Source organism: Buteo buteo, chromosome 25, assembly GCF_964188355.1.
Source record: "Buteo buteo chromosome 25, bButBut1.hap1.1, whole genome shotgun sequence".
NCBI lineage: Eukaryota > Metazoa > Chordata > Aves > Accipitriformes > Accipitridae > Buteo > Buteo buteo.
The window spans coordinates 456,569-483,225 of NC_134195.1; the positions used below are offsets into that span (position 1 = coordinate 456,569).

At 38.4% G+C, this 26,657-nt stretch overlaps 1 protein-coding gene across 1 annotated transcript in view; it reads left to right on the forward strand.

The window, feature by feature from the left end:
* MYO16 (myosin XVI) overlaps positions 1-26,657 on the forward strand; it is a 384,622-nt gene that overhangs the window by 324,173 nt on the left and 33,792 nt on the right. The window contains exons 29-32 of the mRNA XM_075057405.1: positions 7,037-7,133; positions 12,110-12,356; positions 14,199-14,506; positions 16,377-17,579. Coding sequence (XP_074913506.1) covers positions 7,037-7,133; positions 12,110-12,356; positions 14,199-14,506; positions 16,377-17,579 — 1,855 coding nt within the window. The remainder of the gene's footprint in view (positions 1-7,036; positions 7,134-12,109; positions 12,357-14,198; positions 14,507-16,376; positions 17,580-26,657) is intronic.

Genomic DNA, 26,657 nt, shown 5'->3' on the forward strand with positions numbered 1-26,657 from the left:
GCTTGCTGAAATATAAACAACTTGTATTATACCAGAAGTAAAACAGAACATCAATTTAATTTGCTCTTGCTATACAGTGCAGCTGTTAGATACAAGCACTGCAAGGGCCAGACTTCACTAAAAGTGAATCTTTCAGCCTTTGACTGCTAGAAATGCTTGTCTGGTTGAAAGATAGCAATCCTTAAAAATGTCTAATAAAAGCTTTGTCTTAGTTTATCTTCCCAATTTTTGGCCTGCTTCTTCTAATCCACAATGATTCCTTCTTAGCAGTAGCCTTGAATTCCGAACACAAGAGAGCACTCATTTTGGAAAGAGTAAGACAAGTCTTAAGTTTGAATGGGATGATCCAAAGACTCATCGGGTATGAAATAAGCAGTACAGGAGAGTCAGTCAGAATGTTTTTATGAAGCTCCAAATCAGCATCAGGTAGTTGCATGAGATAGATACCGCGTTAGTGCCAGTTCACATTTTTACACCTACAGACACTGCTAAAGTTGTTTCAGGAGCCTGCGCTGTTTCTGGAGAAATGGTCCTTGCCAGTGTGGAGTTGTATTATTGAACTTCCACTCAAAAAGAGTGTTAAAGCAGAGAATAAGCCCTCAATAAAGAGAAATCCCGGAAGTCCCATCTAGAGATTTAAAATTTTTCCAGAACTGCAGAAGGAAAATGACGTCCAATCCACAGTTCTTACCAGTCACAAAGAGAACCATATTTCATTACTGATCTACAGGTGTTTCATTGATGGGATTTCATACAGCTGTCTTTAAGTATTTTTTTATGTCAATATATTAATATACAATATTAGCCTATCAGAGTCCTTTTTGGGAAAAGTACATTTATAAGTAAATAGAAGATTATAGAACATAATTGGCATATGATTAATCAGAGAAATGAGCAGAAGTATATGAAATCATACATATGTAAATTGTACACTTAGAGAGACTTTTAAGTTCTTTTTTGAATAGAACTGGGGGTTTTGGCTTAAAATGAAAGTGGTCATGCTGTATTGAAATACAAATTGCTTTGTACATGATATGATAAAGTACTAGATTACTTTGCAAGCAATGTAATATATAAGGGATTCTTAACTCATTTTTCCCTCAAGTAGGAAAACTTTGAATGCTTATAAATTGTATACCAGTTTATTCATTTGTCATTTAGGTAATTTTAACTGTGCTGGCAGTCAATTTCCTTTTTGTTTTGAATATCTTATTTTAAGAGTCAATTTTCTTATAGGCAATTTTAAAATTAAGTAAATTATGAAGACCACATTTAAAAAAAAAAAAAAAAGCCAGGAAGATTTTCCAGACTAATGGTAAATGATTAAAACACCAGTGTCTATATTTCCATCATACTTCAAATTATGTCAGCAAAATTACATTGTCCTATTATATCTTTGTCCCATTGTATCATCCCATCATATTTTGGAAATAGTTTGCTAGTAGCAGAAATTGCCACAGGGTGAGTTTGGACCTCACCAGTGCTACCAAAAGGCTGGCCTGGGCCAGCCACCACCTGCAAGCTTTCTCAGCAGCTATTTTGTGCCACGCAACCGAAGTCCATTTTATCTCCTTGGCCAGAGAATAGAGTGGGTGGTTCACTTTCACCTCAGCATGCTCACAAGCTCTCAGTCTTTCAACACAGAGCTCTATTTTTGGTTCCTATTTCTATCTTTTTTCCCCTCTAGAATATATTCGTCCCTCTCTCCATCCACCTTTCTGGGTTTGCTTATGATTTCTAGTCTTGCAAACTCTGTATTTTCTTTCTGCTATCTTTTGCGTCCAGATCTCTCAAATCTGGATTCCATCTCCCCACCCCCCATACCTCTTGACACTTTTCTCTTGTTTTCTTCTCTTTTTTTCTTTTCTAGATACTTTGTTTCATATTTGGTCCCAGTGTTCATCCCTTATTTGTCTGGGTTTAGTTTTCCAGTCTCCTGCCTCAGAGTTTACTTTCTCTGCCATTGCTGTCCCTGTTGCCTGTATTCTCAGTTCACACAGAGAGACACTTTCATATTGTTTCTTTTGGTGCTATGTCTATTTCTAGAATTTTGAAAGACTAGAATGATAGGTCCAGTAAGTACAGAGATCCCATGGGATAAAAGTGGGGTAGGGTTTCCTCCACTGAGTGTTTCTTACACGCATCTTAAATTTCCTGATCGCTTCCTTTCCTGTAATGCAGTCCTTTTTGTCACCTCACAAGTGCAAAGAGCTGTGAAGTTTGTACTGATTTTGGAAAAGGAATGACCATTTTTCTGCCCTTTCCCAGAGAGGTGAATGACAGTTTTTCTCCCTAAAGTCCAACTCCTGACAAGTGCTTACATAAATGCCTAATGTCACTTGTGTGAATACTGGACTACTCACATACTTTATATTAAGGCTATATATAATCTATGCTAAACTGTAGGTTTATTTAGTATGTACCATGGTGGAAGGTCACTAGTTTGCTAGAGACAAAGGAGGACTCTTAAAATGTGTAAAGAAAGCTAACAAACAAAGCAGAGAGAGTAAGACTTTTTAAAATAACATTTCAGTCCTTGTAAAAGATCAGTACCCTGTAAATGTGTTTGTCGTTACAATATTTTTGCAGACATGTACACTGCAAAAAGACACATTTTACAATAGTTTTAAGGCTTTTTTCTACATTTCATTAATGCACTGTGAAAATGTGTGTCATTGTGTAAAATATCATTAGATTATAGTTCTCTGTCTTTTGTAGGTAGCTATTTTGAAAGTACTGCCAGAAACACACAGCACTCCCACAAATTGCCTTTTTTAAACTAAAGAACAGCTTTACAGATTCCCTTGACACCTATTAAGTATGAGCTAATACTGCCTCCATGCCACCTACACACCATCTCAGCATCCATTCCGTAGTTTTGAATGTCTGTACTTCTACATCCTACACCTTTTCTGTAAAAGAAAAAAAAAAAAAGAAGGGAAAAAAAAAAAACCAAGAAAGAGAGAAAGAGCAGCTCCCCCCCATCCTTTCTCCTTCCTCCCAGGAAAAAAAAAGGAGGCCTGTAGCAGTAATTGAGGCTTTGGTAGTCATCAATGACAATTTTACTTAATCTTTAAAAAATGTGTCATTTTGAAAAATAACATTTAAAACCCTAATGCTTTTCTAATTAAAATAACTATGACTGTAATTCACAGATGGTTTACTTTTACAGGAGTCTGAATGACATTAAAAATTCAGACTCAGATGAGAGCACTTTGTAGTCCAGAAAGTACTGAGAAGTGAGTGCTTTAGCGGAAGAGCATTTTAGCCTTTTTTTCCCCTAGGCAAGCAGGAAACATTTTGTGATTAGAGAAAAAAACAGAGTGAAGACAGTTGGCAGCCTCAAAAACTGTTTTGATATCTGGCATATGAAATTCCAACATTTTTCAGCATTATTGCTTTCACTGAACACCAGAGCTGTACAGAGGGCAGTGAGACTAGCTTGTTCTCGGTCAGCTTTAGAGGGTATCAGATTTGGTTCAAAGACTGAGCAACACAGATCTCCAGCCATACTAACATAATCAAATGTGTTATAGCAGTTTCTTCTATACATGCTTCTGTCTAGAGCTCTGCTCTCCATAGACCTGGCATATGATGTAATATCTATAAATAGCTTTTATCTGAATGTAAAAATGAATTTGTATTGACATTTGATATTTCTTCAGTCACTTAAAAATTGTAGCAGGCTTCTACTAATGAAGTTCATAGTGTAAGTGATGCCACAGTAACTCCATTTATGTTGTTCCTAGGGTGTAGGATGGGAGAAAAGAGGGCTAATGCTTTGTTTGTCCCCTACAGTGCCAGACACTTGTAGCTGAACTGACCATAAGCTTGAGCAATTGTCTTGACTGTGATTTTGTGACTGCACACTGCAAAATAAATTGCAACTCAATGTTCAGTTATGTTACACATTTGAAATACAGCCTAGATGTGACCACTGTATTAATTATGAGACTAATCAAGAACAGGGTTATTAATTTTGCCATGGGCATTGCTAGTAATCAGGGCTTTTTTAAGGTTTCAAAATGTAACTCTTCATCCCCTTTCTTACTGTCAGAGTACCAAAATATTGCCGTAGTAGAGAAGAATGTTTTTGAGACTTCAGTGAGGAAGTAAGGGGAGAAATGAGCATTTTGAGGAATGGAGGGAAAGAGGCAAAAATAAGGAAAAAGTGGATGATTTGGCATAGGCCTGAGACAGAGGGGGGAAAAAAGACTGCAATGTGATGTAGTGGGTTTGTGGAAAGGGGAAGTGGAGTATAAAGGGAAAGTGGAGTATAAAGAGAAAATGTAATCAGGGTAGAAGAATATGATTTTATTAAGTATTTGTATCCAGGATTTGGTTGTCTGAGAGCTACTCAGATACAAATGGTAATTATAATAACTACATGATAATTTAATTACAGTTAACCATATGAATAATAATTCAGTTATTCTTAAAGAAGAATTCTGGATTTAGTGATGTGAGCAAGAAGATGGAGGATTTAGTAGCCAAAGCCAGTAATAAGGAAAGTTCAGTATGTGTTTTGACAAGATGGATGGAAAAAATGGTTGTTTGATGAGCAGTTATTACAGAATTTGCAGGGTTTAGTGACAGAGTGCATGTGGTGGGAGGAGTCAAGGTAGAGTTCTGGTGTCCTGGAAGAATGTTGAAGGCACAAAAATAGAATACTTGTTGGGAAGAGAGGAGAAAATTGATACGGTTTGCTGGGAAAACATGAGAAGTTTGCTTGTTTGTGATACAGGATTAGATGTCTAAAAGAGAAGCAAATTTAAACTGAGGAAGAAAGTGGTCGACCTCTTTTTCTTAGAACTTTTTGATGAAATAAGGAGGAAAAGAAGTGGGGACAAAAGGAGAGATTCCTAAGGAAATTCAGCAAGCCCTAGGAAAGAAGCAGCTTCCAGAACAGATGATGGATGAAGAAGGAAGTCAGAGCACTAAGACAAGCAGGCAAAAAAAGAACTTTGAAAGCACAGGAAGAAAAGTGAAAACTTTTGCTGGAAGTCACCGGTCAAGAAAATGAGGATGAGAGTACTCCCTAAGGGCAGAGTATGAGAGCATGAGATCTCAGTGAGATTGCCTCAGATGAAGTTAAAAATTGGAAGGCATCACTCAAGATATTTTATTAAGTTAATATAAAGACATCATTTTACCAGGGTGGTGGCCATTGTAGAAACAGGATCTAGGAAAAGGTAATATTGTTCTGGACTACTCCAATTTGTAAGCAGAAGGATTATTCCAGAATAGATGCTCTGAATAGAAGAGCTACTCTGGAATAGCTAAATTATACTAGTATTTCTGTAGCTGCACAGTTTTCTAAAATAGCTGTTCCAGGCATATTCCACCATGGAAAGAAAGCGTATTCCCTATTTATGAGTTTCTAGAATGGCAAGACAAGTAAAACGTGTTTTTATCACCTTGCCTTCACACACTTTGCAGTAACACAAAAAGGCCTATTTTGTTGGGAAAAGAGATACTAAAGGAAAAAAATTTTAGAAAGCATTCTAATTTTGCTATTTGAGTGCATCTCATTTTAACTACAAGACCAACAGTTGCACCATCATTGTCTGTCAGCTCAAACTTCAGAATCAGAGACTTTTTAAAACATTAGATTTGAAATAGTTTCTCTCTAGAGTAGAGAAAAGGGAAACCAAGGGACAAAATGTGCCCCAGTCATTTCTGAATTCTGTTAATAGAGTTTAGACATGATATATATGCCCTGGCTTTCTGTAGTTCATCACGACCAGTGATGTACTTCTGACAGTAGTGTTTGGATTAAAAATTAGTTGAAAAGGTGTGCAAATATCCCTGCTGATACCTGCCTTCCAGATCTATACTGAAAAACATCACAGTGGAGCAGGATGGTTCAATGAGAAGAGAATGAGACTGTGCGCTGCAGACAAACAAGAGTTGGAATGAATTTCTGCAATTTCAGCCAGACTTCTATTAATTAATCAGTATGCCTATTAGCCATACAAAATTAATAGTCAGGCAGAAGCTATAATCTTCACTGGATAGCACGGTTCTCTGATACTGGTCCTTTTATTTTGAAGAATTGAAGGAAAGTTTCTTCTACAGAATTCCTGAGAAGAAAATGGTATAAGAAAAGCCATTTTTAATCCAGTTTTTTTAGTTACTGTTCTTAGAGTAACTAGGTTGTGTGTGGTTTGGGGTTTTTTTAAGGCTATTAGAAAGGAATGCTTTTGAAGATTTTTTTTTTAAGGATTGTTTCAGCATGTTCAGAAGGTATCAAAAGGAAGGTGTTTTCTTTTGGTCTACCTGGCTAAATTTTTCTGTAAAGGGGAAAGAGCATCTAATGATTGTTACTAAGACCCTCAAGAACTGAGTTAAACCAAGCAACTAGTCAGCACCAGAATAAGCTCATATGCTCAATCAGTACTTAGGAGATTATTTTTCATAGATGAGTCCCTCTGTCTCCGAGTTCTTAGGCTTGATTCTAAAAGAAGACCTGCAGCACAGCTTCAGCAGGCAAGGCTGGGAACTAGGATTCATATTATCACTGGACATTAGGCATCATTCTCACTAATGGCAGTGAGTTGCTCCCATCCTCCAACTTGGGCTAAATTCTTCCTCTTCCACAGATGGCAGCTATCTGTTACCATTTTCTGTTCCACATGGGTTTATGGCTTGTCACCTTTCTCCTTGCCCACATCCCCCTGTTTCATAAAAGCTAAACCTTATTTTCTGTTACGTTGTTGGACACATAGCACAGTTACATTCAGAATGCTTTTTATTCCAACCTGTATTTAACTTGAAGATTGTAGTACTTGTTCTGGATGTTTTTGGAAGTGAAGGGGGACTGTGTGTCTGACAGCTTGCTCGTCCTTTCCAAATACATCTTTTATTCAGCCAAGTGATACTACCTCTCTGTACAAGTATTGGCATTGTACTGTTCTTAAATTGCAGATCTCATCTCAACCCTTATCTGGATTGTATACGTACTATCGTTATTTACTTGTCATCGTTTTGGCCTTTTTTGTTGATGGTGAAGGTTTCCCTGCTGTTTGTATTCTAGATAGGAATCCGAAAAGTGTTTCTTAAGTACTGGCAAGCTGACCATCTCTACGATTTGTGCCTTCAGCTTCAGAAGAAAATTATAACCTGCCAAAAAGGTAACAATTATAGAAGAAGTATTCCTGAGCTGTTGCTTTGTACACTGAGCAGAATATTGCATAACAAAAAAATTTTCTCCTCCTTGAATAGTTGCTGTATTTTATACATTTTCCTACAGACATATTTCCAGCTAACTACTTACACAGATTTTTTGAGATTGTGTGAGCATTGGTGATGCTTGCACTTTCTGTTCGTCAAACATAATTTTATGGCAAACTGTAGACTGTAACTAAAACTTAGGGGATCTTGAATATTTCCTTTTTAAAGTATGTTCAGTGATTTTTCAAGTCATTAATAATCACCTTTAACTTCTTGTTGCAAATCAAATACTGTAACAATGATAAAAATGGCAATGTGTTCAAATATATCGACAGTGAATACAAAGCTAATAAATTAATATGTTTAGTTGTCTTTATTTTTCCCCTCTTCTTACAGATTTCATATTTGACTGCTAGTTTTTTATGTTTAGGCATTTTTTTCCCCCCTTTTATGCCTGAATTTTTACTAAGGTCACACTGACATTTCTTGGCACATTTTTAAAAGGAGGTCTTAACCCACTGCCTCGTGATTTCCTGTCGCTTCTGTTCCGTTTCCTATCAAAATCTCAAATAACTGCTGAAAATGTGAGTATTGCTTTGTTTGAAGAAGCTTCCTTCACACAATGCATTATTTATTTAATTGGCTGATGTCTGCAACAATTCCCATTGTCACCTTTTTAAAAGGAAATTAAAAAGACTTACTTTAGGTTTTTTTAGTCAGATACATAATATTGCAGACTTAAGAATATATAAATCCCTTTCATTTTAACTATCTGTTCTTCACTGTGAGCATATAGTGAAAAAGAGGAAACCAAGATAAAACTTGAAACGAGTGAAATCAAAATAGTAGCAGTTCAGGAATGAATGTGGAGAGTGACAGCACAGGCCACAGTTCAGCTGGGTGTATAACTTGGGCTTGATTTTTTATGCGAATCACCCTGTTGAGTTCACACATTTAGAAAAGCAATAGTGGTTTATCCTCTTTACCTCCTTATGCTGACTTAACCAAACAAAGGAAATACTTACCTTTCCAAGTCCGATTTGCAAACAGAGTGCTTTAATATAATCCTACATCAAAATGTAAAACATCCTCAGATATGTCCATGTTTTGCAGAGGTAAGAGAACAGACATCTGCCAAACCCTACCTGAAGAATGAAGATAATAGGTCTTCTTGGCCCCTTACAAAAATATTTCTACTGGTTTTTCTTCTAGCCCTCCTTAATTAGGCTAACTTGAAAAGTCATTTTCACCAGAACTATGTGTTCAAATCTTTTTTCAAAGCTATGGTTCATCTGCGTGTTATTTATGGTCTGGGAAACCCGAGAAAATCGGGAACTTGCATGAGTAAGGAGTAGCTAGACATCCATTTCACGATGTTAGATAATGAAATAAGCTGCCCTTTGCAAACAGGTACAATTGTAAACTTGCAAAATTAGCATACCAAAGAGCTCTGGCAGGTTGGGAATAGGATAGGGTACCTGTGCATTGTTCTTATGTAATCCTAAAATTGGGATCCATAGACTTTTACACTGGAATGGTAATGCTTAGTGAGTAATAGTATCAGTCCTGCTGCATATCCACATTTTTCTCCCCTCATCCTTTGCATCCAGAGCACTTTGGAAGCTAAATCTCTCTTGATAGCATAATGACTAATAGCCAAACTAGTCAGTAATTTTTGTATCAGTATCATACACCCATATAAGGACTTAACTCAAAGGGAAAACAGGTCTTCCCCAAAATTCTTATCAACTATTTTTACCTCAGTCTACTAGCAATCGCTTCAGCATTCCCATAAATTTGGGGGAAAACAAAACAAAACAAACAAGATAAGTCTTTTTCCGTTACCCTGAAAGTTAACTTACACAGGCAAAGAAGGGGGTCAAACTAAAGTGAAAACATGTGTAGAAACACTTTTTATTTAAAAATGGATCTGTGAGTTTAGGGACTTTGTTGTATTTTTTTTTTGTCCACAAGTATGAGAACTACATATGGGAAGTTCTGACCTTACTGAATCACTGAGAAAATTGTACCTGTAGGAAAGTCCATCATGCTGAAGTTCTTCCATCAGAGTTCATGTAGATTAGGAATTAACTTTAATACATTGAATGCACAATAATTAATGCATTTCTCACATAACCCAGATCCATGGTCCACTTCAATTTTGATTATTCTGATCCTTATCCTTAGATGAACTGTGAAGAAGTAGATATTTTTCTGCCCTGTGGGTACTAACCTCAATTATTTTAATTTGCATAAGTGAGAATTGTTTTAGATCTACATAAATGACCAAGTTCAGAAGCCAATCTTAGTACTCATACAGTAGTAGATGAAACTGAGCAGTAAAGGTCTAGGGGATGGCAATTTCATTTCACAGCAGTTTTTGAGATTATAAAATTGGTTTTTTGTTCTGTTTCAAACTGAAGACAAAATCTGTCAAATGTTCTGATAGAGAAGGAAATGTGGTGAAATGTCCATCTTTTAATGAAAACGTGAGGTACTCAGTTCATGAAAATGTGTGCAAAATAAAAGAGGGATGCCTGTCTGTCAACCCTTCCTGACAAAACTTTGTTGAATGTTTCTTGAAAACATCTCAATTTTGATGAAAGTGCATAGTCCAGAGTAGCTTTACAGTCTCTAAATGCTACAGCTAGCTGTACTGGATATCATTTTACTGGACCATCCTAGCAGGCTACTCTGCATCACTCATGCCTGCTAACAATCCTACCAGAGGATTGACCTCTGTATTTCCTTTTTCCTAACCAACCTTAGTGGTGTTACAGACCCTTTTTTTTTGTCAAGGTAAAAGTACACAACACACACACACTTATAAAAATGTTACTTTAAAATGCAGGCTTTTTTCCAAAGTCATCCAGGATTTGATGCTTAACCATTTGTCAAATAGCCTATCTGCTCTGCAGCAGATAAGTTTAAAGAAAATACTAGAAGCGAAGGAACAATTTTTGATTATTAAGCTCTTTTGAATTTTTCATATTTGTGAGCAGTGAACTCTGATAGTGTTCTATACATGTATTCATTACCTTTGCAACAGCAACATTGTGGATTCAGACTCAGTAACATGTATAGCCAATGTGAATACTCTCATAAAATTGTCAGCAAATAACTGTAGTATTAATTTCCTTTTCAACTAGATTGGGTAAACACATTAATGTTCCAGGGTTTAAAGAAGTCAGATTATATGGGATGTAACTAAAGGGGGTGAAAATGGTATGGCTGGCTGTGATGATAAAAATGTAAACCTTCAAAGTTGTCCATTGTAAATAATCTCAAAGTACCTGAACTTCAATGTTCCCAAACACAGTGAATTTTGGATAGGAGCAGTATTAGTATGTTAACATTAACCTTTCTTCTATTTCATCAGCTGGGCACTGAGCATTTCCAAAAAAAATTTCATTTTAAATATCTAAACAAGGACATAGAAGTTGATAGAAAATACCTTACATTGCCCTCTGTTTTAGCTGTTTATTCAATAACATTTTACATTCATAGAAGACTAACTGTATCTTTGTTTACATTTTTCCTTTAGATTAATTCAGCTTGACTCTTTGTCATTTAATGTTGTTCTGCAGTGTTCCTAAGACTGAAACTTAATTACATTGTTAAAAAGGCCTAATGCATTTTAGCATTTTTTTAATCTTACAATCTTAATACTAACATTTTCAGTATTTTCCCCCAAACTCAAATGAACATCTTATACAGGCTATTGCCTGCTGACTTCACTTATGAAAAACTTTCAGTTGACCAGAACAAGAGTAACCATAATAAGCAACGATGAAGTTTGACCTGGTTTTGATACATGTAAGTTGGTGTACTGAAAATTGACAGTATTTCAGGCAACAGGCAAGTAATTCTAAAACAAGTTCTTCCCTGTGAGGTACACAGCAGTGATTCTAGATCTGGAAAGAATCGGGATCTCATGGAACTTAAAAAAAAAAAACAAACCACAAATAAAGCACCTTCAGTTAGCACATTTCTTCCTTCTAAGCCAAACATATGCTCAGAGAATACTGCTTGTTATAGGTGGAGTGATTAAATTGGTGCTGAATTCATCATGGCCACGGAAGTCCCTGTGCCTTGTGTTTCTGATCAACTGGGTACTTCTCAAAATTCAGGAGACTAGGTGGTATTTAGATTGGGTAGAATTTGTTGTAATGAATGTACACACTTAGGAAAGTAGTAGAGAAAGCTATTACAAGAGACACACCAAAATCTTCTCCCAACATAAGGCTAACAAAGAGTGTGAAAAAAAGGCGTAATAGATAGATAAAGCTGATGCAATGCAGATGAAAATTCTAAACTGAAAAATACAGACATGATGTGTCAGATACATTTGAGAAATTCACATTAATCTAATTGGTTTTGTTGAAAGGAAATGAGCAACAAAAGGTCTTTAAATTACACTAAAAAATCTTGTGTCAGTTTTGATTTTGATTTTTTTTAGGTACACCAAAATATTTAAAGCATTTTTTAAAGCTGACCAAAAGCAAATGATCATTTAATTCCTACTGCATTCAGTGCAACAATCGTTCATTCAGGGTTTTATTTTGAAATAAAGAATCTTTTGACCTCTGCAGTGTAAATGTATGCTTTCACAATCTGTAGCATACATCTAAGTTTCCAGTTGTAATGTAATAAAAAATAATGTTCAGTGGAAGTAAACATTATGAGTTTTCATAGCTCAAAATTACGAATGAATTTACTGTCAATACTTTGTTTTAAGCACTGGCAGTAGAAACCAGAAAGAGTTCCATTTTAGTATGTTATTTATATGCCATCACATTTCTGTTGTTCTTTGTATAAGATGTTGACTGAACTTGATTTGCTCATGTTTACAGCAAAACACACAGTAATATTAAGTTTTTCACCAACTAATGAGTTGTCTTTCACTGGTCCTTATTTTCTCCTTCTGTTATGGTAGTTGTAAGAGGATTTCTAGCTCGCCAGCGCTTACTACAGAAGATGAGCATCAAACAGCAAGAGGTCACCTCAATCAAAAGTTTCTTGCAGAATGCTGAGGATATGGGATTGAAAACATACGATGCCTTGGTCATTCAAAATGCTTCTGACATTGCTCGGGAAAACGACCGGCTCCGCAATGAGATGAATGCTGCTTACCAGAGGGAAAAGTTAGAGGCTAGAAACAGACCAGAAGAAGGCCACAAAAGGTAAGATGAGAAAACATCTACTGTGAAGAATTAAAGCGTTTCTTCAGTTTTAGTGTTCTCCTTCCCTGCTTAGAAAGTCATAGAAACGACTGAGGAATTGCAAGACGATTCTCAAGTATATACTCAGCCTGAATCAATGTTAGGCCCTTTTTTTTTCTGTATATCAGGTAAGTCTAGAAACTTAAGGACACTCGTAATATCCTATTCAGGGGACAGTGAGCTTTATAGGAACTTACTCAAGTCTTCGAGGCATTTATTTTTTACAGAAATATTTTTTAATTCTATGATAAATAGTTTATAGTTGAACTTTCATCAAACCCAACAAAGAAGAAAAATTCCTCTAGCTTAAAATTCCAACATTGGGAAATTGCCAAGATAATGAAAAACAGCTAGGAAGGCATTAAAATACAATAAAGTCCAGACCAAGAAATCCTGATTACGCATTGAACTAGGTAGATTCATTGTGAGGAGGATTCTTTCCTCTTATTTAAAAATGGGCAAGTGTATTTTGCTTAACTCCCGTCAGAGTTTTCAGGTGTACCTATTTTACAAAACCAGCAAAAGCTGGAGAGCCTTTCTCTAGGGACTGAGTCCCTGATCTCTTTTCTCTCAGACAGCTGAATGGGCAGAGGTAGCATTTGCAGTTAATAGGTATGTGTCTGTAGCAGGAATGTGTCTGTAGCTTGCTGGACATATAAATGTTTATTTTTCCATAGGAACTTAATTTTCATCCAGAACAACTCCCTTTGCTTTCATTGCTTTTGTCAATGACTTTTATTAAAGTGAAAATGGCAGTGCATCTGCTTAATTAGCTTCAAATATCCCAGTGATTACATATTGGAGGAAATGCCTTTGTAGGAAAGACTGTAATTAAACATTACAGTGAAAACAAATTATCTACTGAGCACCATGCTTTCATCTTTAGCTATTTCATTTACTACATGGGCAGCTGGCTATATCCTGTGCATGAGTTCCAGCTCTGCTGGTGATTTGCCATGCAGAAATACAATTTCAAAAAATGCTTGGGGATTTGTTTGTAAAATGACAGTATAGATATCTTCTATCTAATACATTAACCACTCTTAATTTAAAAAATTTTCCATGTTTTGATTTTTGGAGAAATAAAATGTTAGAAGAATTTTTGTTTAAAATCAATTTGTTGGAAGCCACTGATAGACATCATTTCTCAATATGTATTGAAATAGTTAAAAAAGGAAAAAATTGGAGTAAGTAAAACTCCAAAACTGTGATTGAAATACCTAAACATAATGTCATAATTAATATTACTAAATTGATAACTAATTATTAACCTTAAACAGGAAGATATCTAGATATCTGGGTGGAATTGTTTAAGCAGCCAATGTAGCTGGTTGAAAAGGTCATCTAATACTTTAAAAGATTTGCATTATCTAAATAGAATTTATAGTTGTCTTTTTAGAAAATAATGATAAAGGCTCAGCATTTGCTGCCTCAGTAACTTTCTATTAAAATGGATTTTCCAGAAATTATCATTCAGATTGAAAACCCAGCTTTTGATTGTGAGTAACAATCAAAGTGTGAACAATTCATTCAGTGAATCTCTGATCAACAATATGAAACTGCTTAAGGAAGGCTGCATTTGTGTGAAAAAGGGCCGGTGTCCTGATTTATCATGAAACAGGAAATGGAAGAAAGCTAGCAGCTTGATCTGGATTTGTTTGTCAGAGGATTACTACACACATCCCCTTGACACAGCAGGGGAGTTGTGAGATTGTTTACCAAAAAGCTGTTGTTATGTTTGCATGAACAGGTTCATTGTTATCGCTTGAATAATGCATCTGGGCCTTTTTTCTGTGTTTTCAGAGCTGAAGACAAGGGTGGGAAGGTCTCTGAGGACAGCTTTGCCGGCTGTCGAACGCCTAAGCACTTTCATTCCAGCTCCGTCCCTGTCCCCATGGCAGTGGACGGCTTGGTACATTCTGCGGCTGGGTCATCCATCAGATCCCCCTCCCTGCACTCCGTGTTCAGCATGGACGATAGCAATAGCCTGCCATCACCAAGGAAACAGCCTCCTCCCAAACCAAAGAGGGACCCCAACACACGACTGAGTGCTTCGTATGAGGCTGTTAGTGCTTGCTTGTCAGCAGCTTCTAAGGAAACCACTAATGAAGGTTAGGCAGAAAGGGAGGAACAGTCGCAAATGTTACTCTAGGTTATTGATTTATTCTTTTCACTTCGATCCTTCTAAACACAGTCAACCACCTTTGTAAAGTCCTGCTTCCCTGAAATATTTCAGTGGCAGTAAATAAAATTAGTCAATTTGTCATTTGTTTCCAAATCAGCAAATAATACTCATGTGTTCTAATTGCCTAGTTTGTCAACAACCAAAACCTATTTGCAGAACTCCCTCTAGAGACAAATGCTCAATCAACTTGAGCTATTCTACCCCACTGACCGTTTTATTTCACCTCTTAAACTGTACATTAGAATGTCTTGCATCACTAAAACTGAACACTTGAATCTTGAATTTCACCAAGTTAAACATTAAACTTTTTCCTACTTATTCTCTATGTTCACATGAATAACTTACACATCCAGTGGTTTATGTTTGTGCCATAACTTGCTTACAGTGAAATTTTTGTTTAGAAGGAAAGTGCTGTGAAAGTCCCAGAGTGTCTCAATGCATATCATCTCAGTGCATATAGAATGGCTTTGAGTTCAGTTGTTCTGTCCTCCTTCACCCTTGAAATGAATGAGTAGAAGATGAGGGGAAGGAATGCATTCTGCTTTTCCTTGATAAACCTGTCTTGTCATGCTTTGTGTAAAGGAACCTCTGGCTTATCAGGGAAGATCCTTCAAGTTGGGTTTAAAGCTATGTATAACCATTCTTTAATCCTGCATACAATGGATGGAAATCTTTGCAGCTTCCTCTTGCAAAATGATTACCATTCTCATGTCCTCTTCATTAGATGCAAGACCATTTTTCTTAACCTCTTCCTTGCTCATTGTCCTGGTTTCAGCTCGGATAGAGTTAATTGTCTTTCCTACACAAGCACTGTGTGAGGAGAGATGAACTGTGTCCAATATACTTTTAAACTAGTATGGCTTAAGGAGCTCTGTAGTGGTTTCAGCTTTCTGTGCCCAGCTCTGCAAGAGATGACTGATTTAACCAAAAAGCTCTAGCAGCAATTTTTTAAAGAATGACAATTTATGTATGTACATGTGGTCTTAGCACTAATGCTTGTACACACTTACAAAACAACTTTGGAGCTCTTGTATGTATGAAACAATGGGGCCGGTTTCCCTGCTGTATACTCATTTTCCAAGAACTATGTCAGTTTCCTGAGTCTTTGTCCAAAACCACCTCTGATTTACACCATCTAGTTTTGATCTTAAAAGACCAATCACCTAGGTGTCTAGACTCTCCACTCCATACGTGCCTGGAGGCTGTGAAAAGACATCTAGTTTAGTTAGCTGTATACTCAGGTGGAGGGAATTGCCTTTAGGCTATGGGATTCCCTAACTTTATTTCCACACCCGCAGTACAAAAGAAGAAGAGATAGGCATAATATCTTCCTATAATTAGAGTTTTTTTGATCCTACATGAAAAGGGGATACTTCAGTTACTGGCAATAATATGTGTGTCAAAGTAGCACCATGCTGAAACTCCTAGTTAAAAGCATGTCCCTCTCCCTTGGGGCAAAAGGAATAACAGGCATGTATTTCCATGTGTTACAGACCTTGCAGTGAACATTTGGATTCAAAAGATTTCTCCTCACGTGTTAGTTCTCATCTTCTAGTGGCAGTAGAGATTACCAAAGCAGATTATATGCCCAGGTAGCAAAGGCTTGTAGTTTGGAAGCTGAAAGTTCTGGGTTTCATTTCTTGAAATATTTATACTTTTCGCTGAATCCCTGTGTTTGTGACTTCTGCTAATTGTAAAACTAGATGGGCAGCATTTGAAGGCTTAAAGTACTAGACCTGTGTAAGAAAAAACTGGCTTTGATCTGTTAATAACACAGACCTTTTTCATTTTCCTAGTACTGACCCGTCCAAGGCCACACAGTGATGACTATAGTACCATGAAAAAAATACCTCCCAGAAAACCAAAACGAAGTCCCAATACGAAACTTAGTGGCTCTTATGAAGAAATACCTGGCCAAAAGCCTGGGGATGTAAAACAGGCAAGCACAGTAGCTAAACCAGGTAGCTATGACACTGTGACAGTACAGAGAGCAGCTTCTGCGGATGGGCCACAACATGGTGTGTTGAGTCTCTACATGTCTCAGGAAGAGGAGGAAAATGAGCCTGTCTATATTGAAATGGTAGGGAATGCAATGAAAAGCAGTTCTGCTGAAGCAGAAAGTCCAGAACAAGGAGAGTCTGTATATGAAGAAATGAAGTATTTTCTACCAGAAGAAGGAAGCAATGGTAATGGAATAATTCCAGTAGTGACTGGATCTCCTCCTCTGTTGTTTGAAAGCAAAAAAAATGTTAACATTGAAGATGGAACATTGGATGGAAACAGTCAAGCAGCTTTGATCTATAAAGACTCATGTGACATTCCAGCCCCTTTCCCTAACTTGCTTCCCCACAGGCCACCACTTCTTGTATTTCCTCCAACCCCTGTCACATGTTCACCTGCTTCTGATGAATCACCTCTAACACCACTAGAAGTCAAAAAGCTTCCTGTCTTGGAAACCAACCTAAAATACCCTGTGCAGTCAGAAGGCTCAAGTCCGTTATCACCACAGTACTCCAAAAGCCAGAAAGGGGAGAATGAAAGACCAGCATCTCCAGGCTTGGCTGTGTTCAATGTTTCCAGCAAGGTGACCCCTCCTTCCACACCACCTCCTCCTCTCCCACCACCCCCTCCTCCAGTACCACCTCCTATTTCCTACCGGGCTTCCACACATTTTGCATTTCCTCCAGAGACTTGTGCTAGTTTTCTGATTAATACAGGGAAAATGGGTGCAAACTCAGATCTGTCAAAAGTACCTCAGAGACCAAATCCTGCTCAGCTTGGATGCTCATCTTCTCCATTCTCCAAACTGCCTTACTCCCCAAAGGTGGCAAGAGCAGATCACAGGAAATTGAACTCAAATTCGTCATCTTCATTTCCATACAACCCTACAAACTCAAGGTCATTGACCAGTCCCCTTGATGAGTTAACTAGCTTGTTCAACTCAGGACGGAGTGTGCTACGAAAATCTGCAGCAGGACGTAAGATCAGGGAGCCAGAAGGTAAGACAGATCTCTGTGCTTCTGTATAGTGTATTTCTTCTGCACAAAAACTTACTTACATTGGAACCTGATAGAGTAGGTAAAAATAAAAAACAAACATTGTTTGGTTTTCTTTTAAAGAAAGGTCTGTTGTAGTCATAAGAAGCACATATAGAAAATACGTTGCATATAAAAATTGTAGGTGTTTAGGTTTTCTCTCAGATGTCAAATCTTTTTTTACCAAAATGTTTGTATGACACAAATTTAAACGGATTATTTTTAAAATTCCATCAGTCTCAGTAAAATAAACACAGATGTTACATCATGTGAAAATGAGTTTATGGTATCAATCTGTAGAAATACTTTGAAAGAAATATATGGCTAGGTGTCTGCTAGATAGCATGTACTTTTAATTTGAAGACTTTCCTTTAAGATTTCATTATATCATTTCCATGAAATTCTGGATTTGGTGATACAGCCAGTATTATTCTCCTAAATAAAGCTGAGACGGTGAGTCGTGCAGCAAACTATATTTGCTTCCCTTTTCTATCCTTTTATTTCTACCTTTCCTGTCATTTCCATACACTTAACTTACATACCCAGTGATTACTTGATATCCTGGCTTTCTTGCATCTGGAGAACATCTTTTGTATCTGGTGCAAAAGCCAACTATAAAAAGAAACAATGCTTGCCATTTTGCCAAAGGTTTTTGAGACCACAGTTCTCAGACATTATCACTTAATTATTTGCCTTGTCAGGGTAATAAAGGGTTTAATGTTGTTACTGGAACAAATCTATGGATCTCATGAATACTGAAAATTCATCTTGATGTTAACAGATTCAATAGGCTGCTTTGTAAGGGTGAGATGTTTCTGACCTAACTTTGTCCATCTAAAAGCTTGATATGTAGGCATCAAATCTTTAGGCTTTGAAGAGACAGTAATTTTGAGAGTTTAATTCCTCCCGTATATCTTCCTCCATTGGGTATGAGGAAAGCCTAGATGATTAAACTAGTAGAGTTGTAATTTCTGAATGATTAAAGTTGAAGTAAATCCCGGTTCTGCATATCAATTACAACACTGACTCTATAGTATTCACATTACTTTTCTGATTAAAAAAAAAAAGTCGCCTATTCAAAATAGTCAGTGGACTGTACACAGAAACTTCTATCCCTAGTAGCATCTCCCAAACACAAAATTTTGTGAATTTAAAATTTAGAGTAAGGAAACCTCTGGACTGTTTTATCTGCTTCTTCACTTCTGTCTGTCCAAACAGCTTGTCTTAAACAAGAGCTGTGTGCAGCGTAGTCAAAAATGGGCAGTATAGAATCATAGAATCGTTTAGGTTGGAAAAGACCTTTAAGATCATCAAGTCCAGCCATTAACCCGACACTGCCAAGTCCACTACTAAACCATGTCCCTAAGCGCCATGTCTACATGTCTTTTAAATACCTCCAGGGATGGTGACTCCACCACTTCCCTGGGCAGCCTGTTCCAATGCTTGACAACCCTTTCGGTGAAGAAATTTTTCCTAATATCCAATCTAAACCTCCCCTGGTGCAACTTGAGGCCATTTCCTCTTGTCCTATCACTTGTTATTTGGGAGAAGAGATCGACCGCCACCTCGCTACAACCTCCTTTCAGGTAGTTGCAGAGAGCAGTAAGGTCTCCCCTCAGCCTCCTTTTCTCCAGGCTAAACAGCCCCAGTTCCCTCAGCCGCTGCTTGTAAGACTTGTTCTCTAGACCCTTCACCAGCTCTGTTGCTCTTCTCTGGACACGCTCCAGCCCCTCAATGTCTTTCCTGTAGTGAGAGGCCCAAAACTGAAGACAGTATTTGAGGTGCAGCCTCACCAGTGCCGAGTACAGGGGGACGATCACCTCCCTGCTCCTGCTGGCCACACGATTTCTGACACAAGCCAGGATGCCGTTGGCCTTCTTGGCCACCTGGGCACACTGCCAGCTCATATTCAGCCGGCTGTTGACCAGCACCCCCAAGTCCTTTTCCACCGGGCAGCTTTCCAGCCACTCTTCCCCAGGCCTGTAGCGTTGCCTGGGGTTGTTGTGACCCAAGTGCAGGACCTGGCACTGAGCCTTGTTGAACCTCATACAATTGGCCTCAGCCCATCGATCCAGCCTGTCCAGATCCCTCTGTAGAGCCTTCCTACCCTCCAGCAGATCAACACTCCTGCCCAACTTGGTGTTGCCTGCAAACTTGCTGAGGGTGCACTCGATCCCCTCATCCAGACCATTGAAAAGTTATTAAACAGAACCGGGCCCAACACCGAGCCTTGGGGAACACCACTTGTGACTGGCTGCCAACTGGATTTAACTCCGCTCTCCACCACTCTGGGGCCAGCCAGCCAGTTTTTTCCCCAGCAAAGAGTGCACCTGTCCAAGCCATGAGAAACCAGTTTCTCCAGGAGAATGCTGTGGGAAACAGTGTCAAAGGCTTTACTAAAGTCCAGGTAAGCAACATCCACTAAGCGGGTCACCTTCTCATAGAATGAGATAAGGTTAGTCAAGCAGGACCTGCCTTTCACAAACCCATGCTGAGTGGGCCTGATCACCTGTTGTCCTGTATGTGCCATGTGATGGCACTCAAGATGATCTGCTCCATAATATTCCCCGGCACTGAGGTCAGGCTGACAGGCCTGTAGTTCCCCAGATCCTCCATCCGGCCCTTCTTATAGACAGGTGTCACATTTGCTAATGTCCAGTCAACTGGGACCTCCTCGGTTAGCCGGGACTGCTGATAAGTGATGGAAAGTGGCTCGGTGAGCACTTCCGCCAGCTCCCTCAGTACCCTTTGGTGGATCCCATCCAGCCCATAGACCTGTGCGTGTCTAAGTGGTGTAGCAGGTCGGTAACCATTTCCCCTTGGATTATGTGATCTTCATTCTGCTCCTTATCCCTGTCTTCCAGCTCAGGGGGCTGGGTACCTCGAGAACAACTGGTCATACTATTAAAGACTGAGGCAAAGAAGGCATTAAGTACCTCAGCCTTTTCCTCAGCCTTTGTCACTGCTTCCCCCCTGCCTCCAATAAAGGATGAAGTTTCTCCTTAGCCCTCCTTTTGTTGTTAATGTATTTATAGAGACATTTCCTTATTCTCTTCTACAGCAGTAGCCAGATTAACTTCTAGCTGGGCTTTGGCCCTTCCGATTTTCTCCCTGCATAACCTCACAACATCCTTGTACTCCTTCTGAGTTGCCTGCCCCTTCTTTGAAAGGTCATAAACTCTCTTTTTTCCCTGAGTTCAAGCCAAAGCTCTGTGTTTAGCCAGGCCGGTCTTCTCCCCTGCCAGCTTGTCTTTCAGCACATGGGGATGGCCTGCTCCTGCGCCTTTAGGATTTCCTTCTTGAAGAATGTCCAGCCTTCCTGGACTCTTTTGCCCTTCAGGACTGCCTCCCAAGGGACTCTGTCAACCAGGCTCCTAAACAGGCCAAAGTCTGCCCTCCTAAGTCCAAGGTGGCAGCTCTGCTGACACCCCTCCTTACTTCTCCAAGAATCAAAAACCCTATCACTTCGTGATCACTGTGCCCAAGATGGCCTCCAGCCATCACATCACCCACAAGTCTTTCTCTGTTCACAAACCACAGGTCCAGCGGGGAGCCTTCCCTAGTTGGCTGGCTCACCAGCTGTGTCAGGAAGTTCTCTCCCACATTCTCCAGGAACCTCTGAGACAGTTTCCTCTCTGGTGTATTGTGTTTCCAGCAGACGTCTGGTAAGTTGAAGTCCCCCCACAAGAACAAGGGCTAGCGATCATGGGACTTCTCCCAGCTGCTTACAGAATACTTCATCTGTCTCTTCTTCCTGGTTGGGTGGTCTGTAACAGACTCCTGCCATGCTATCTGCCTTGTTGGCCTTTCCCTTGATTCTTACCCATCAAAAATTTCACCACAATTGTCAAGGTCTAGACAGTCAAAACGCCCCCTAACATACAGGGCTACCCCACTGCTTCTCCTTCGTTGCCTGTCCTTTCTGAAGAGTTTATAGCCATCCATTGCAGCACTCCAGTTGTGTGAGTCATCCCACTATGTTTCCATGACTGGAACTATATCATAGTTTTCCAGCTGCACAATGGCTTCCAGCTCCTCCTGTATGTTGCCCGTGATGCGTACATTGGAGTAGATGGCCTTCACCTGGGCTATTGATCCTGCCACCTTTTTTGGGGGAGAAGCCCATTTCCTATTTTTGAAATATAAAACAAAACTGGAGAGTGGGAGAGATTATCTTCTTATTCATTGTCCATTTTCTTAAATATATACTGCTCCACTGATTTTAGTATCCTGATTTACGCAGCCATAAGGTAACAGAAGCAACTGTTCGTGCTTACTCTGGATATGAGTATGTCTGTCTGTGTGCCATCCTATCTCTCTGTCCCGAAGAACCTTGGCCACCTTCACACAAAACCCCTTCCAACCAAATACAACAAGGAGGTAAAGGTCTCGAAACTAATTGAGTTTTTACAGGTTTCATGAAAGTTAGTGGCTAGGTGGAGACAAGAGACTTATATTGGCAGTTCCTACCAGCTATCAGGGAAGCCGTGGTAGACAGTACCCTTGTGAGTCCTCCAGACCTTGCAAAAGCTTTAGCTGGACTTGGATGTTCCTACATGCCGAATTCAATCAGCCATGAGCTATGAACTGAGACTTCCATCAGTTCTCAACCTCAAGAGAATGGTTTTGCTTGCTTTGGCAAAATTGCTTGATAGCATTCAATGCCTATAAACACATGTAGAATGTTTTTTGGGGGTTTTTGTGGTTTTTTTTAAGTTGTGCGTCTTGTTTTATTATATAGATAATATATTTTTGTCCACTGGGAAGTAACTATTAAAGTCAGCTCTTTGGTTGTATCTTCTCAAGGCTCTCTCAATGTACCTGGTGAGGAAGTGTGGTAAGCCTACTCCAACCAAGTCACAAAACTGACCTTTACCTTAAAAAAAAATGTTGCTTTGGGATGGAGGATTTTTGCAAATGCACTTTTCAACTAAGCGTCACCAAGATAGAGTTCAGCTTGTGTCTCCTGTGGGTTGAAGCTAGTGCATTGACAGAGGCTGCCATAAAAACCCTCTAAATTTACCTTTCACGTGGAAAATACTGTAACTCTAAATATTTCATCAAGGCAGCACTAAGTATGAAAGATCAAAGTTCAAGAAAGATATATGATAAAAAACCTGAATCAATATTTTATGAGCTAGGAAGCTACTGTATACTAAGTGCAGTTACATATGAATAGTTCAGTGATGAGCAGATGGATTGAAAGTAACAAAGAAATACAGGTGAATGTATGTGCGTGTTTTTACAATTTGCCTTTTTTCATATACTAGACGTGTTCAGTTAATTTCCAGGGTAACAGCTGGAAAAAAAAGTTTTTTATTTAATCTCTGATGGAAAGTAATAAGATAGCAATCAGCAGAGTGGACTCTGTTACGTAAAACTAGTTGTCATCCGTATCTTACCTTCTAATTTTTTATCACCTATTGCCTAATGCATATTAAGTTCCTGGAAGACTCCTCCCTTTCTTCTTTTTGTCATTTGTAGTATTTTATTTATAGGAGATAAATTAATTTTAATAGAAATTCATCAAAATTGAAGACATGGCCTAGAGCAGCACTCTGTAATGTGCAATATCCTTTATTTCCATAAGTTATAACCTACCAACAACCTTAACTGAAAACAGAAAGTAAAATAGCTGGCCATGTTGAAGTCGAGGAGAGTTACCTATGGGAATCAATAAATTTCTGTATGGGATCATCAGCCTTGGAGATAAAAGTCTCCTTGCCAATAAAAGTGCAATACAGACAGGTCCCCCAACATGCCTTCCTCTTGCCTGGAGGAGTAGTTTCAAGGCCTGATGTCCTGTTGGCTCCTGACCTCGCTGTGGGAAATGATCATCCAGAATTACAATAGAACAGACTTGTGGTTTTCTGATGGGCTGCAGACTTAACTGTGAACTGAACTGAGAGCATTCTTCTACAAAAGCAACAAAAAAATAATCAGTTGGCAACAACTTTAATTAACTGGTGGCCTAGCCTGGCCATTTTTTTTATACAACAGTAGCATCTACTGGTTCAAGCAATGATCAGGATCATATAGTTTGCAATTTCTTGCAAAATACTTCATGTGTAATAAGAGAAGTTTTCTGCTCTGCAGAGCTTATAGTTTAAATAAGCAAAACTGTAACAGGTGGGAACCAAGATAAAGTGATTTCTCCAAGGTTGAAAAGAGTTGTCATTGAAGCTACAGCTGTATTGTTAGACAGGGATTTCCTTTTACTCCATGTAAAACGAGACTTGAGTGCAGATAAGTGATAATACATACACACATATTTTTTCTATTATCCCTGATTTCTAGAAGTAGAAATTTTAGTTTGCAAGACAGAAAGTGAATGGTCGTGTGCAGAGCCCTTACTCGGATACTACTATGCAGGACCTTAGATTTGAAACTGGACTTCATGAAACCCAATTCAATGCCTTAATCACAAAAACACACTCTCTAGCAGAATGTACAAATATTTTTACCTATTCAACATATAAGACATTCCTTATATAAAGAAGAGACAATTACATGTTTAAGTATATCACAAGAAATACTTGTGGAGCAAGGACAGAATTTTCTTTTCCTCAACATGGATGAATGATACTCATATTGCTAGGTCACAGCGTTATTTCTCTTGATTGGTACAGTTGATATTAAAATTATTCCATACAAAGGGGAATTGTTTCAGCTTCAGAACAAAAGATGGAATAATTCCCAGCCCATCATCCATGCTCAGATTGGCAGAGTGAGTATTCATGTGGACCCTAAAGGGAAAGAAGCAAAGGAAATATGATTTTCCTTTAACCTGGATGAATTTTCTTACCATCAGGCTATTGAGATAAAGATGTAATGTCTTTCCTTCATGCTTATTGAGAAGAGATTGGCATGGATGCTTGACGACTTCTGGGTCTGAGCGAAAGAAAATGTGCAAGCTTGCAACCCCAGATTTAGGTGCCTAAGAAATAAAATTAGGAAGACCTTTTCTTTATGTAGGTCACCAATATATAGGCTTCCAAATTTTGTGAATTATTATGTTTCAATGCAAGTAGATCTGTATATGCAAGTCTATACATGCTTCAGTGACCTGTTCCTTTCCAGAACAGTTCAGTAACTTACATAGTAACAACAGAAAAGGCATGCAAACATTAGATTGTTAACAAAATATTGATACTGTTCAAATGTTTGCCCAATATCTTTGGCATCCATTAACTGTATGAATCCCTTCGTTACCTACTTCCTAAGCGAGGTATTTGCAAGGCAAGTAGCTTCACATATCAGTGAACTATTCCACAGTCTCCAGTTTAAGCATTGGAAATCACAGGAAGTGATTAGTTACAACTAATACAGATTTGACAAGTAATACAGATATTTAGACGTACCTAGTTGGGACTAAAGCTTGCCAAATACTCTTTATTGAAATTGGCTCAAACTTGGAACATAAAAGGATTTAATTTGTATGTATGGGGAGTACTGTCCTGTCAAAGGCAGGTATCCCTTCGATAGCTAGTAAATAATTTCCCTCTATCAGCAGATTAGAACAAGCTATTGTGCAGCTAACATCTCAACAGTGGATTGCAAATTAAATCCCCACTGGGGTTTCTGAGATGGAATCCCAGTCCCTTATCCTCTAAGCCACTCATCTTTTCCTCTTAAGCAACTTAATAAAGATAATATTCATATCTGCATCTCATTATTCCTACATTGTATTCATACAATGTAACAGTTTTACTTTGTGGCAAAAGCTAACAAATTATGAAACATGAGTAATACAGAAAGCTGTGTTTTCAACTTTTATCTTTTACCTGTGAATGCTGGAGGAGTGATTACATGAGGCATTGGACTTTATAACATCTTCCAAGTAAAATTCTCGAACCATTAAAACTTTAATGAATTAAGCTTCACAACACTTCTCAGAGATTAATATCTGTTTATATAATTGCCTTAATTACCAGGGAGTGAGGGTGACTTTCTGTGACTAATTTTCAGATTAGATACCTAAACACAGGAGAGTCATCACTGATTCACTATGGACTACTTGCAGCTCTCAGTCTGAATCTCTTGCAGTAGGTGCAGAAAAGTGGGAGGAAGCCAAAGCACTGGTAGTAAGAATTCAATGTGCATCATAAAAAAAGACCAATACTTGGCTAGCCATAGATGTGCTATGCAGAAAATTACAAAGGAGGAGACAGAACTGCTGGCAATACAGTCGCCATCCAGCCCATGCTGGGTGATTTTTCTGAGGAAATAATTGTAGTTTGCATTACTTCAGCAGAAAAGAGGGTTAGAAGAGTCTAGAGAAAGTATCCTCCATTCCTGTTTGCAGAATATCTATGAACTTTTTTACAGCCTGAAAGATACCACCTTAACCTGCAGTCTTCCCTTCATCTGTAAGTCTGCCATTATCTGGATAATTTCTCACAAAAAAAGATCTGTTGTTTTAGGAGAAACACAATATACCAAGAATAATTTTCCATTTCAGAATCTCTGAAAACTAGTATATTTTACTGCTAAAGAGTTTTTTGGATTTCTGCTGTGACTATTTTTTTTCACTGTAGCATTTCTCTTCCAGGTTGATTTCACTGTTTGCGCGTAGAGACTAAAATCATGTAATGTGTAGTTTGCTTTGGTTTTCTGTTCTGACATGGAAAAGAGGCTTTCTGTGTGATTACCATAAACAATTTTAACCTGAAGATTCTTAGAAGAACAAATCAAGTCTCATCTTCAGGTGAAAAAATAATGGATATTGTAATGAACCTTTATTATATTTATTTTGCATTTTAAATGCTTGTATTGAATAAAGAATCAGATCCTTAGCACTCCTCCACACATTTCCAAGGCCTATATCCAGTCAAATAGAGGTTGGAGGAGACTGTGCAGCCCCAGGTTCACACAGGAAATATCACTGCATTTTTGACACAATCTTATACTGTAGGTATCTACAGCTGTCAGAAAAGGAGCCTGGAGTAGACAGACCCTTGGTCTGACCCAGTACAGGTTCTCTCATGTTCATACCTTGTCACTGGTTAACAGGAATGAACTGAGGAGAAGTAATTGCACCAA